General features: G+C 36.5%; 1 protein-coding gene across 6 annotated transcripts in view; it reads left to right on the top strand.

Annotated features, from left to right (window-relative positions):
• The window catches only part of ABCC9 (ATP binding cassette subfamily C member 9), a 137286-nt gene that overhangs the window by 62401 nt on the left and 60808 nt on the right, over window positions 1-14077 (top strand). For 5 of the 6 annotated variants that reach the window (XM_032432708.1, XM_032432710.1, XM_032432709.1 and 2 more), the window contains exons 20-23: window positions 7248-7286; window positions 8658-8759; window positions 10419-10503; window positions 11813-11893. In XM_032432708.1, coding sequence (XP_032288599.1) covers window positions 7248-7286; window positions 8658-8759; window positions 10419-10503; window positions 11813-11893 — 307 coding nt within the window. The remainder of the gene's footprint in view (window positions 1-7247; window positions 7287-8657; window positions 8760-10418; window positions 10504-11812; window positions 11894-14077) is intronic. The other variant, XM_032432711.1, reaches the window with a different exon arrangement.

Raw genomic sequence — 14077 nt, 5'->3', positions numbered from 1 at the left:
AAGATTCCACTTAGGCCAGATCAACTTCCAATATTATCATTAATATCTTTATCATTTTGTTAATGGATAAATAAATGATATGCTACTTAGGAAAGTATTTTACATAATCTAGGGACACCTGGGTGGCTCAGTCGGTTGGGCATCCAACTCTTGATTCCGGCTCAGGTCATGATCTCGGGGTCCTGGGATGAGCTCTGCATCAGGCTCCATGCTCAGTGGGGAGTCTCCTTGCCCCCTCCCCCTCCCCACTTGCTCTCTCTCTCTCAAATAAATAAATAAAAAAAATATTTTTTAAAAATAAGTAAAATAACATAGTATAATAAAGCTTGAAAAATAAAGATAAAAATATCAAAAAAATAAGATTTAAGTAATCTGAGACGTGAATGGGTAGAAATGCATGCACTAGAGTCCTGCGTATTTATAAAACATGGAGCACAGATTCCACTCTGAGCTTCATGAAATATAGGCAAAAAGGAAACTAGAGATAAAAACATACAGTTACTCAACCGAGGTTAAGAAATCTTTCTTATGGATCCTAATAATAAAAGCTAATAAAAAAGATTATATCTTAGAGATAAAGCCAATAGGATGAAGGTGTAAGAAGGGATTTAAGATAATTCTAAGTATTTATAAAATCCTCATAATTTAAAAATCATCTTTTTATGAACACTTGCCTTCGCAGACAGTAATTCCATCTCTTAATGGCAGAAGGACTGAGATTTTCTTCAAATACTGTTTGTGTTGGCTTAGAGACACAACTCTTAAAAACTAAGTCTCTAAGAGATTCGATAAACTAACACAAATTCTATTTTCCTTTAACTACAAGAATTACTTAATTTTCTTCCATGGTATCCTTAATCTCTGATAAAACATATTTTCAGATCAGGAATATTCAGAAGATACTGACCTTCTTTTAAAGAGTTATTTGTAATTACTCTTCATTCCATAAGAGGTTGTTGTGCCTAGTCCAATAAGGAAAGGCATAGAAATGTTATTAGAGTGAAGCTAACTTAGAAATGATCAGTATTGTGGTTTGTCTCCCTCTCTGGTTTCGTCTTGTTTCATTTTTCCCTCCCAAACCATAAGAGACTTTTAATCTCAGGAAACAAACTGAGGATTGCTGGAGTAGAGGGGGGTGGGAGGGATGGGGTGGCTGGGTGATGGACATTGGGGAGGGTATGTACTATGGTGAGCACTGTGAATTGTGTAAGACTGATGAATCACAGACATGTACCCCTGAAACAAATAATACATTATATTTTAATAAAAAATTAAAAAAAAAGAAATGATAGGTTGATGATGTGCAAATGTTAAGAAGTACTATATGTTTGATATTGTTGAAAGCTCAAAAAAAAAACACCCCAATAAACTAAATGTTAGCATAAGGCATCAAGTGCCTTGCTGTCATTATTTCACCATTGCATGTATCTCTGGTTGCATGAATTTTATTTTATTTTATTTTTTTTATTTTTTTATTTTTTTATTATTTATTTATTTTTTTAAAAGATTTTATTTATTTATTTGACAGAGAGAGACACAGCGAGAGAAGGAACACAGCAGGGGGAGTGGGAGAGGGAGAAGCAGGCTTCCCGCGGAGCAGGGAGCCCGATGCGGGGCTCGATCCCAGGACCCTGGGATCATGACCTGAGCCGAAGGCAGACGCTTAACGACTGAGCCACCCAGGCGCCCCGCATGAATTTTATTTTTACATGTGTTCTCATAGACTGGCATGAGCAAAGTCCAATAAAATACTTTGCCCTATTGTGGTGATAAATATTTACTTTAGGCGGGAGAGAAGGTACTGCTGCTCATCTAGGACACACCTACATGGATAGAACCAGGTACACAAAGACCTCTATAGATGTTTCTTTGGAAATTGCTACCTTTGACCTAGTCTGCCATGTTGTAGCCCCAGAAGAGAAAGGTGAGAGAGACAAGGAAGGGACTAAAAAATTTTCCAAAATTGTCAGAATGTCAGGGTTTTTACTCCTGCATCTTGGTGTGCTCAATATTTGTTGAAAAGCAAATGTTCTGGGGTGCCTGGGTGGCACAGTCGGTTGAGCGTCTGACTCTTGGTTTCGGCTCAGGTCATGGTCTCAGGGTTGCGGGTTTGAACCTTGAGAAGGGCTCGGCATTCAGTGCAGATTCTGTCTCCCTCTGCCCCTCCCCCTCCTCTCTAAAAATAAATAAATCTGAAAGAAAGAAAGAAAGAAAGAAAGAAAGAAAGAAAGAAAGAAAGAAAAGAAAGAAAAGCAAATGTTCTGCCTGAATGAATTTGTTTTCCCTAGTTGTCTTAATAAATAGTAATTCCTACCGACATCTTAGGAGCTAGAACTAAACTGCTCTACCTAATGGGCGGTTCCAGTGAGGGAGTCTGGAACGTGTAATAAGTGTGGTAATCATGTGAGACACAGACATCATTTGTTTTTGGTTTCCCTTTCTTTTCCTTTCCCTATTGCCCAAGCTATTAACAATCCTCCTGTCAGGCCCCATATGTGCTGATGTTCTATCTTCTAGTGTCCTGATATAATCAGCTTTGTAACAGTGGTTCAATTATTCTAAGACAGGTGAATTGAGAAGTTATTCCTTTTCATGTGACTTTGCCTGGTAAGAAGGAATAATAACACATTGAGTCAGCTTTCCTGGATTAGATATAATACAGCATGTTTGTGTCCACATCTAGCTCCCGTTCTAAATTTTAGCTTGCAAAAGTCACTCTTTCCCATTCCATAAGTATCATCCATGATACTTGAAAGTTGCTAGCTCTCAAGTTTAATTTTTACTCTTGAAAGAAAATACATTCAAATCCTGCATGCAGAAGGGAAATCTTATGCCATTTTCCAAAAGAGGATTTTCCATATGACCCCTTTGTTTTCTTTTGTGGCTTTCAGTGCGGTTCACTGCCACAGTGAATGATAGAGGATGGGTCTGGATGTGGTCCTGGTGATTTTCATGTAATCAAATAAGATCCGATGTTGGAAGTCAGAGATAATTCTATTGATTTTGGAAGAGAAAAATAGTCCTCCACAGTTGAATTCGATTAAACATATTACTGCTGTGTAGAAGGTTGTAGAGGTGGTCTTTAGAAGTTAAGGACTATGAAGGACTATGGAAAACGAAAGAGTAAGATTTTTTTTTTTTAATTTGTTCATGGAAGATGTCTACCTACAAAAGGAACCATATCTATTTTATCTTTCTTACTCTAATACTAGTATATCTTTGACATGCAGATCACTGTGTTAGTTGCTAGGGGAAAATAACTGAGCAAAACAAGTCAGGCCCTGTTCTCATGAAGCTTACTGCTTAGCAGGGAAGGCCACAGGAAGTAAGAAAATAATTCCATAAGTAATTATTTGGTTAAATTTTTATAAATGCCAGGAAGAAGAAGTACAGGATTTTATAAGAACAAATAATAAGTAACCTAACTGACTTGAGTCTGTGGGGTCAACAGGCTTTTTTAGGGGAATGCATAATGAATGATACTTGAACTTATATTTTAAGGATAAAGCAAAATTAAAAGTAAGGAGCTGCAATATAAGTGGAGATAGAAGGTGGGGAAGAATATTCTAATTCTCCTTCAGTCTTTCTGTGGTCTGCTGTAGTATCCTCTTCCTTTACATGGCCCTTAATGTATATCTTTGATTTCAGTTCTTCTCTAAGTATTAACAGCATACCAATGTACATTCCTGGCCAAGATCTTTCTTCTGAAGACCTAATAACTCCTCCAAAAAGTCTTATATGAGCTACATATTGAACACATCCAAACTGAGTTCATATCCCTTATATCTCCAATACCTACTTCCCCTGTATCTTGGCAGGGGTGTGTCCCCACCCACTGAAATCAGTTGGTGGATGCCCAAGTCAGAGCTCAAAGGTTCAACCTAGATTCTTCTCTCTCTCCATTGCCCCCACATTCCAACCAGTCACTTTCCTTCTATCTGTCCTTAACATTCCTATGCCTATTTTAATTTGCCTAGTTCAGGAGAATTGCATTTGTGAACTATTCACTGTAATAACTCCTTCACCTTTCTTCATACTATTAGGAGATGTACCTTTCTGACGTGAAAATCTAATTACCTCTTGCTTATAATTTTTTTTTTTATTGACTGGCCAAAGCATACAAGAAATATTCCAAAAACCTTTGCATACTATACCAGACCTTTCATGATCTGGTCCCTGTCTAACTTCTTAAGCTCTTATCCTGCCATCCCCGTACCCTTACTATTGTGCTCTAGTAACTCTGAATTGCAGGCATTTCCCAGATGCACACATTTCCTCTGTAATGCCCTTCCTTAGATTGTTAGCCTCACTTTTTTTCTAGTGTTAACTCACATATTATCTCTTCGACAAAACCTTCTCTTATTCTTCCAGGTAGATTGAAATGTACCTTCTCTCCTGGTCCCTCTGTATTTTGTTTAAGTAACTAATGTGGATGGTCTCCTTAGTAGACTGAGATACCCTATATCCAAAGCATGTTGTCTTTTTCTCTTTATCTGCTTCACATCTAGTCCAGCCCCGGGCTCTTTTCTATTTTTATTTGTGGAAAAACAGCACTCTCCCATCTCTGTCTCTATCTCTATCTCTATCCTGTCTCTGTCTATCTTTCTAATCTCAACCTACAGCCCCCTTCAGCTACTACTCTAGCCCCTTCCTTTTGTCCGTTCCTCTTATACTCCTCTTGCCTTAGCCCACTGCACTCTGGTTTCTACCTCTGCCACTCCACTGAAACTATTGAGTCCATCACTGGCATCCTAGTTTTTAAATTCATCGGGTACTTTTTGATTATTATGTTACTTGATCTCCTGGCCACTTGACATTGTTGCCCATACCTTTTCCTTTAACAGGTCTCCTTGCTTAAATTCCACTCACAGTTGAGTTTACCTCAAAGCATTTGCCTGCTCCTTTTGGTCCTTTCTCCAGTTTCTCTTCCTTAGCCATTTATTAAATAGTGCTGTTTTTCAGGTTCTGACTTTGTCCCCTTCATTTCTGCCTCTGTATATACTCACCAGGCAATCAGATAGCTTCCTATGAATTTAGTTTCCTCTATCTGGTCCTGTACCTGTGTTCTATTATGAAACAAACTACAATTGTTGGAAGTCATTTATTGACTTTTCACTAATTAAAGATGGAATCCAAAGCCCTTGATACCTAAGGCATATATTAGGAGGGAAACATCACTACAAAGTCTTCATCTGTTTACCAGCTCTCTCTCCTAAGCTTCAAATTCTGCTTCCTGGCCATGGTCATTCGGGAATCCCTGGGGTACCTCAAACGGAATGTGTCTGATGTTGAATTTGCTATCTTCCCCCAACATATGCACTTCCTCATCTGTGTTCCCTGTCCACAACTTCTTCCTCTCCTGTATCCCCTCCCATCTTGGTATCTTTGAAGGTATCTACTTCTCTTCATTCATTCACCATTATTCTAATTCAAAGCACTGCCTTCATATCTTGATTACTGACCACTTCCAGTGGTCTCTCTGTCAGTCTAATCTTGCTCCTCCAATTCGTTTGGTACATTCTGCAATTAGAGTGATATATCTAAACTGAACCCTATCTCACTCTCTCTTGTTTAAACCTTTTCAGTGTTTTTCTGTTGTTCTGAAGACAAGTTCAATAACTGTAAAAATGTTTTATGAGCCCCTTTGCTTTCTGGCTGTGCATGCTTTTTAAGTTCACTCATACTTTTTTTCTTCACTTGCCATTTACACCCACATTTTAGCCATGCCGAATTTACATCAGTTCCTTGTAAGGCCAGGATAACTCAAGACCATCAGTATGTGTTTTAGTGGGTCTGAAATACTCTTCACCTTTACTTCATCTAGCTCACTCTTGCTTGCCCCTCTGGCAGCAACTCTGCTGTATACCCTGGCTTGCCAAACGTGGACTGGATGTTCTTTTCCTAGGGAGATGATCAATATATACTTTAAAATTGATATTGAATAAATATAGTTGGAATTTAATGAATAGTAATTGAAAAAATCTGATGCCTTCCAAATTCATATGTCCAATCTGGGCTGACATTTTCAAACATCTGGTGAGCATTTTCATGAGTCTAATTGGCACTTCTGGCTGAATGGCCAGTGGGCAAATGAATCCATTAATTTCTGCCATACACCTGCTTTTTTTCATCTGTTTTCTGTCTTCCTCAAATTAACTAAAACCATTGAGGTCATTCACTGGCTTTTTACCATTAGAAAATCAAATTTCTTTATATCTAAAGCATATTATATGGAACTATCACTTAAGGGAAATTGTATATTTCATTTTTGTGTGTGTGAGCAACTTAAGTTAGGGAATAATCATTTTTGAGAGGGAATTTTTAGTCTGAGATAGTTTTTTCCTGCTTCCATTAACCATACCAAGATGTTATTAGCAATGTGCATGCGTGAAAATCTTATCGTTAGTAGCTCAAAGCTAAACATCACCAGGCAACGTACTTAGGTATATTTTCTCCACAAAAGCATATGGTGTTTTCCAAAGCCAAATCAGATCTATTTTGGGGGTTCCATTGGACTTTAATTTTGTGTGTAGTTTTTGAATTCAGGTCTTTCAGAAGGATGGAATTCAATTACATTATTAAAATTCAGAACAATAAAATGAATAGGTCTTCAGGTGTTTTTTTCCCCATAACATAGACATAACTAAATGTTTTTAGACAAACACCTTTTTGTACATGAATCATATCAAACAATAATTAATTTTACCCAAATGTTGCAGTTTGACCTATTGTACATGTCTGTCTTTCTCACCAGTTCCTTAAGGGCCAGGCTGTGTCTAAACCTTTTAAGTTTAGAGCCCCCAAAATGTTCTTCTTTTCATGCCACAGGGTAGCTAATTAAGAATTTAAGTAGATTAAATTTGAATTTTAAAGGTAGGGAGGCCTTGGAGATACCAAATCCTTATACAGACTAGGAAACTATTCTAGGAAGATTACCTAAATTTATACAGCTTGTTGGAACAGAGTTGGGGTAGAACTCAGGTCACTGTATGAACCCAGATTTTGTATGTAATAGAACAGTACTGTCTATCTTTTGGAAGCTTACTAAGTAATTATTTCCTAGCTGATGGAGACGTAAAAGAAAACTATTATCTGTCTGGTTTGTCTTTGAAATTAATATCAAAAACCATTTGGGAAACAGCTCTTGAATATGTTCAATGTTTATTTTATTTCCAACCTGATATATGCACACATTCATTCTATATTTATATTTCATAATTAATGAACATTGTTTGCCATACTTGCAGTGTAAATGAATCTGAACCTTCTTTTGAAGCAACCAGAAGGTATTATTTCTATTTTAATCTGCGTTTAATAAGAATAACTTTCTTCCTCAGACTTTACTTAATACTCAGTCTCTTACTCCTGGTCATTTTATTCATTCTTATAGTGAAGTTTTTATTAAAATGTGCCTACATATTTCCAAAAGCAGTGGTTCCCAACACTTATAGGCTGTTAAAAAATTAACTTGCCAAACAAAATGGCCCATTGTGTCAATGGTTTTCCTCTCCATGATTCACAAAGTTCTCAACTTTGGCTGAAATTCAAACTGTTCTTTCTTAGCAAATTGGTTTTGGGACTTCATAAAATAAAAATGCAAGAATATGTATATTGTTTATGAGTTAAACAGTGATGGGATCTGTCCATAAGCTAGAGATAGGAAGACTGGGGGGAGGGGAAGCAGACATGTCAGAAGTTGGGAACCACTGTTTTACTGTACATATGGTTATCTAAGAGACTACTAGCATACTGTGTATCATCATGTCTTTTAAACTCCTAAGACATAATGTTTCAGGATGATTACTGAGAATTTCTAATTACTCTTTTTCTTAACCTTACTATCTTTTAACCTTGATTCCTTAATTAGTACTTACAGACCATGAACTAACTGTGGAAGTGTGACTTTAAAGCTGACCCCTTTCTTACCCCAATCCCATCGTATTCTTTATCTTCAACTCACATGTATTTGTTACTGCAAATTGAAGTCTGATATATAGACATCTGGTAGAATTTGCAAGAAAAAAAAAAAAAAAAAAAATGGGGGAGGAGGAAGAGGTTATAATTTTTTAAAAAATAAACTATTTCAATATGTTTTGAAATATGTAGTTTTTAAATGTGTGTTATTTCAATATTAAAATGGACTCCTCAATATATGATTCTTTGTTTTGAAATAATTATATATTACCTATTATCTTAAAATATGTTAATGTGATTAAGCCACAGACACAATACCAATTCATGTCTTTTTCTAAGGTCTGCATATAAAATTAATAATTACGTAAAGTGCTTTTAATAAAAAGTAAAAAGCTGTGGCAATCAGAGAGAGTGTGTTGCTATTTATCTTTTAATTATTTTTAAAATTACAGTCATTTTAGAAAGTAAATTTTCAATTTATTTAAACACATCTTTAGCAAAGCAAAATCAAATTTTGCACATTGGGAGACATTTTGATTAAATTCAAATCCTTTTAATTTAGGTGAAATACTTAACCATTAAATAATAAGGTTGGTGGTTATTAAAATGTTCTTTCTTGGAAGTTTCCATTTCTGTGTCTGAGATATTTTATCAACTTTTATTTTCCTTAGTTTTACTAAAATACACACAGCACAACACCCTGGTATAATTTTGGCGTTTTGTTTTTCTTTTCCATTTTCCAGTAGGAACAGGTATTCTGTGGCTTATGCAGCTCAAAAGCCTTGGTTATTAAATGCTACAGTAGAAGAAAATATTACCTTTGGAAGTCCTTTCAACAAACAGAGGTAATTTTGAATATATAAAATTTAGAACTAAAATGAGAAACTATTTCTAATCCTTATATTTGGTCCATGGGAACCTTTATAGCCATGACTTCCTTTTTCCCTGCTTGCCTGCCTCCCTCCTCACCACCAGGTCTTCTGAGTCAACTTTTTAAAGAGAAGTCTTAGTGGAAGTCTCAGCCCATCTTGTACATTTATTGAGAACAACTTGTACACCAAACTAAACAGCTGAAATGGAATTGGGGGGGCAGGGGGAGTTACTGAGGTTATTGATAAGTAGAAGGAAAAAAGCAAGGAGCAGAAGGAAAGTTACTGATGGAAAGAAGAATAATGTAGGATCTGAGAGGTCTAGTTACTGAGAGCAGACAGAATACGCCATCTCTCAACCATCTTTAAATACCACCAGAGTGCACAAAGGCATAACCCTTTCATGAAGCCATCATCTCAAGACTGGGTCTTAAAACCCTACGTCAAACCTTGAAAGTTAAGAATTAGGTCAGGGGAGAGGCATGAGGAGGGGAGGGAAGTGGAAAGCAGATAGTGTGGGAGGAAGAACCTAAATTACATGGGAACATTTGAGGCCTGGGGAACAAACCAGTCAGGAAAGGATTTATGTGTATTGACAGTGGCAAACTAGTTTATAAATAAAAACTGAAATGATGTAGTGGAGTGCCTTAAAAGACAACTGGATATAATTCAGTGCATTCTGGGGAGGCACTGTAAGTTTTAGAAAGGGGAATAGCAAAGTAAATGTGATGTTTAGTCTGGAAGTGTAATGGCGGATACATACAAGATGAATATGAATTAGTAGCAAGGAGACATTTAGATGTTTGTTGGAATAATCGTCCAGGCATGCAGTGTTCATTGCCTATACTTGGGGGTGACTGCAGAAATAGAAAAGAAGAGACAGTTGACAGAAAACCATTCTAGAAAAAGAATGGAAAAGTAAGAGCAGGGAAGAAGAGGGATTATTCAAGAATGACTTTTTAATATTTTAAGACTAGATGATTGAGAAAATGAAACTATGGATATTTTCCCCAGCCTTCCCTATCTCTATGCTTCCCTAAACTTCCAATTCATCATTTCCGGTCCCAGCCTTAGATCTATTTGAGTATCGTCAATCCTGAACACCTTCTATTTCTCCTCCCTTCTGCATGCATGATCATATGCAGACACCCACCTGCAACCTGTGTTTCAGCTTGAGTGAGCCTCCTGTTGTCCCTGAGATGCACCATGACCTTTTCACCTTCGTGTGGTTCCTAAAGCTTCCTTACCCTCATTTTATTCTGGGCAAATTACAACTCATCCTTCTGGGTACAGCTTATGTGTTGCCTCCTTTGCAAAGCCATCACTAGTTTCTCAGAGTGGTCAACCATTTCTATGTATTCGAGGAGCATTTTACACCTACCTCTGCTGTAGTGCCTAAGGAGATCCATCTTATTATATGTTTCTTTATCAGTCTTCTGCTCCATTTGATAGTTTTATAAAAGTGGGAACCAATATCTAATTAGCTTTGTGTCCACAAACCTACTGTAGAGGCTAATCTGTACTAAATTGTTCAACAAATGTTGTATTTCGGCTTCCAAGATATTGAACCTGGGACTTACTTTATGGGCAGTATATTAATAGTGATCTAAAAATTCAAAATAATTTCTCCCAAAGGTACAAAGCTGTTACAGATGCCTGTTCTCTTCAGCCAGATATTGACTTACTACCTTTTGGAGACCAAACTGAAATTGGAGAGAGGGTGAGCTATGTATAGTTTAAACAATAAACAAAAATCTAGAAAAGTCTTCTGGTTGTCTTTAACCTTTAATGGAGCATAATGAAATCTGAGAGTATAGGAGCTGTGTGTTGTCCTAGTGACAGGTTCCAGAAACAGGAGCACAGGAGCTTTAATTCCACTCTTAAGTATTTGTTGGGTAACCACCATCTATGTAACATCATGCTAGCTACTAGAGAGTTCTTAAGGAATATAATGCAGTTCCTGCCTTTGATCAAATGTATTTTTCCTTACTTAGAGTTGAAATTGAGATTATTTCTGACTTCTTCCACTCTTGTCCACATCTATTTATTCTTGTTAAAGTCTCCTTTTTTTTTTTCTTTGTGTAAACATGTTTTACAGTGATGTCATACTATTCTGGGCAGCTAAAAAATATTTATGCCTGTATATAATCTTTATAACAATTTTGGCTAAAATTTTTTGACCCTTATAGGTTTCAAGTACTGGGCAAAAATTTTATGCATTATCTATGTTTACAGCAAATTTGTTATATGGGTGTTACCATCTTCTGCATATTGCAGCTGAGGAGACTAACCTGAGAAACGTTGAAGAACTTGCCCAGTTAGTGGTGTAGCTGGGATTCGTCTAACTCTGTAGTCTGTGTTCTTAATGCCTATTCTTGATTGCAGCACAGTATAGTATTTAAGAGTATGGACTTGTAGTTTCCTCGTGTGTAAAGGGAATGATACCTATATATTGGAATTGCTATAAGGAATAGAAGAAATAAGGAATGTAAAGGCATTCACACAAGCCTAGCACATACCAAGTGCTCCACATAGTTTAAAAATGTTTATAATTAGTATTTGATTATATAAATTATAATTAGTACTTGATATATAGTACTGCTATATAGTTCTGTTGAACATAATTGGTAATATCAAATTTAAGAGGTATATGTTAAGTAAACTACAGACACAATTCACAAAACTAGTAAAAATTCTGTAGTTACTTGCTGTGTTTAGCACTCAACTCACCATGTGTTTGGTTATTGATGTTTTTGTACAGCAGAGCTGTCTATCAGAGTGAAAAAAGGATTTATGTTAACAGTCAAAAATTATCTTAATATAAAGTATTGACCAGTACTTTATAAAGTATTAATATAATTATAAAGCATTGACCAGAAAATAGACAATTTTCATTTTACCTTAACAATGTTATCACAATTTAATTAATAAATTACCATTAATTTAAGATTTTTTAAAAAGAAGTTTGTATTTTAAAGAGAATTTTTACTATTGGAAAGGGTGGATGTTTATGGTTATTTCTTCTCTAGGGCATCAACCTGAGTGGGGGTCAGAGGCAAAGAATCTGTGTGGCACGAGCTCTCTATCAAAATACCAACATTGTCTTTTTGGTGAGAATATGACCTTTATTTCTACCTCATTTTTCCCTCTGGACAAATGAGCCTTTAGAGACAAGTCAAGTGACTGAAGGACAGACAGTTTAACTTCTGAAATCATAAAGAATATAATGGAAACAAAATCCCATAGTCCAAACGTAAGGTTGAAAGTTGGGGTATCCGGATTGGTGTCCAAGTGACTTAGGTGCCCTAAATTGTTGCTTATATGAGTTTCATAACCATGAGGATCATTAATGAAAAAGTCTGTATGGTGTTGGATCAACTGGACAGGATCATGTCTTCTCATTTATATTTGCTGACAAAAAAAGGACTAGAAAATATACTCTTGGTGGACAGAGGGGTAAGTGAGCATAGTACTCCATTCCAGTGGTATGCAATTCAAGCTGTGCATGAGCTTTGACTGTGAAGCTTTCTAAAACTATAGAAATTTTGGTACCACCCTCGACCTACCAAATCATAATTTATGGGGGTAGAGTTTAGAGCCTGAGTCTTAAAAGAGCTCCTTGGATGAATCTCATGTATATCCTGGGTAAAAAACTTGGTTCTACCTATGGATCCATAAACAGAATTTGATGGTTATGTTGATTATGAATTTTGTTCTAGTTTGGTTCCTCCAGCAGGAGGTAGCCAAAATAACTTAACTTACAAGTATGTATATTAGACACCAGTAGACTATGTAAATGCATTCTTCCTCTGCCTTCTCCTTCTGTGCAATTATTCACCATTTATAAATCTGGTTTTCAGACTTACTTTAGAGTTTTCACTCCATCTAATATCTAGAAGCTCTTCAAAAAGTAGGTTGGTTTTGGAGTTTCCCACTAAATTTGGATCTATTGCTGGGGATAGGAATAGAATTGGGACACACTGGAGATGGTTAATATCCCTAAGAATACCTGTCCCCAAAATTTTCCAGAAAAACACACCATTAAAACCATAGCAGGATCTAGCAGTAACTTATGTAATTGTAAATCCCTTTCACAGTGGATAGACCCAAACTGGCAATGACTTCTCGAATTTGGGGATCATTTAATGGCTGACCTACCTGAAGACCAAATGACTCGGGAATCTGAAAGAGACCAAGGTTCTCTGGGTGTAGTATTCTATCCCTGTTCATTCCATTGCCATCAATTTAATGACCCTTACTTATTTCAGTTGTAGAGTCATGGAATTCAAAGAAGTCATAAGATTAATTTAGTGTAGATTCCCATCCATTCTTTATAGGATTACTTTTCACATCGCCTCTAAGAGCTTTTTTTCAAAAGGACCTGCGCCCAACGTGGGGCTCGCACCCACGACCCTGAGATTAAGAGTCTCGTGCTCTACCGACTGAGCACATGCCTCTAAGAGCTTTTTGATGACTCTCTCTCAAGACAGATTGCTTAACTTCAAGGTGGCCTTTTCCTTGTTGGTCAGTGTATAAATTTCCTATTGCTGCCATAACAAATTGCCATAGTTGGTGATTTAAATAATATGTACAATGTGATGGTTCTGTAGATTAGAAGTCCAATATGGATCTCACTGAGTGAAAATCCACGTCAGCAGGACTGTGTTCTCTTCTGGAGGCTCCAGGGGAGAGTCCATTTCCTTGCCTTTTACAACTTCTAGAGGCTGCCCACACTCTTAGGCTCATGGCCACATTCATCATCAAAGCCAGCAACTTTGTATCTCTGACCTTTTTTACTACTCACATCTTCCTCTCTACACAGCTGGGAAAGTTCTCTGCTCTTGAGGATTCATGTAATTAGTTTGGACCTATCTGGATTATCCAGAATAATCTTCCAATCTCAAGGTCTTTAATCTTAATCATATGTGCAAAGTCCCATTTACCATGTAAGGTAACATATTTACAGGTTCTGGGAATTAGGACATGGACATCTTTGGGAGCTGTTATCCTGCCTACCACGGATAGCTCTTACTGGAAAGTTATTATATGATTAAAATTTGCTTCTGTGGATTTTTCCTTAATTGGTTTTCCTTCTGCTTCTGCAGCAGCATATATTTCTTTTATGCAGCCATATTCAACATTTTAATATTATTTCCACAACTTGCCTTAATTTACTTTTCTCTAAACTAAGCAAGCTTAGTATTTTTAATTCTTCCACAATAATATGATTTCTATAACTTTTGTTAATCCTGGATATAATAGTGCTCGTCAGAGTCCCTTTGAAAAAATGTGTT

This window comes from Phoca vitulina, unplaced genomic scaffold, assembly GCF_004348235.1.
Source record: "Phoca vitulina isolate PV1807 unplaced genomic scaffold, GSC_HSeal_1.0 scaffold49, whole genome shotgun sequence".
Lineage (NCBI taxonomy): Eukaryota > Metazoa > Chordata > Mammalia > Carnivora > Phocidae > Phoca > Phoca vitulina.
This window is presented reverse-complemented; position numbering and strand designations above follow the sequence as displayed.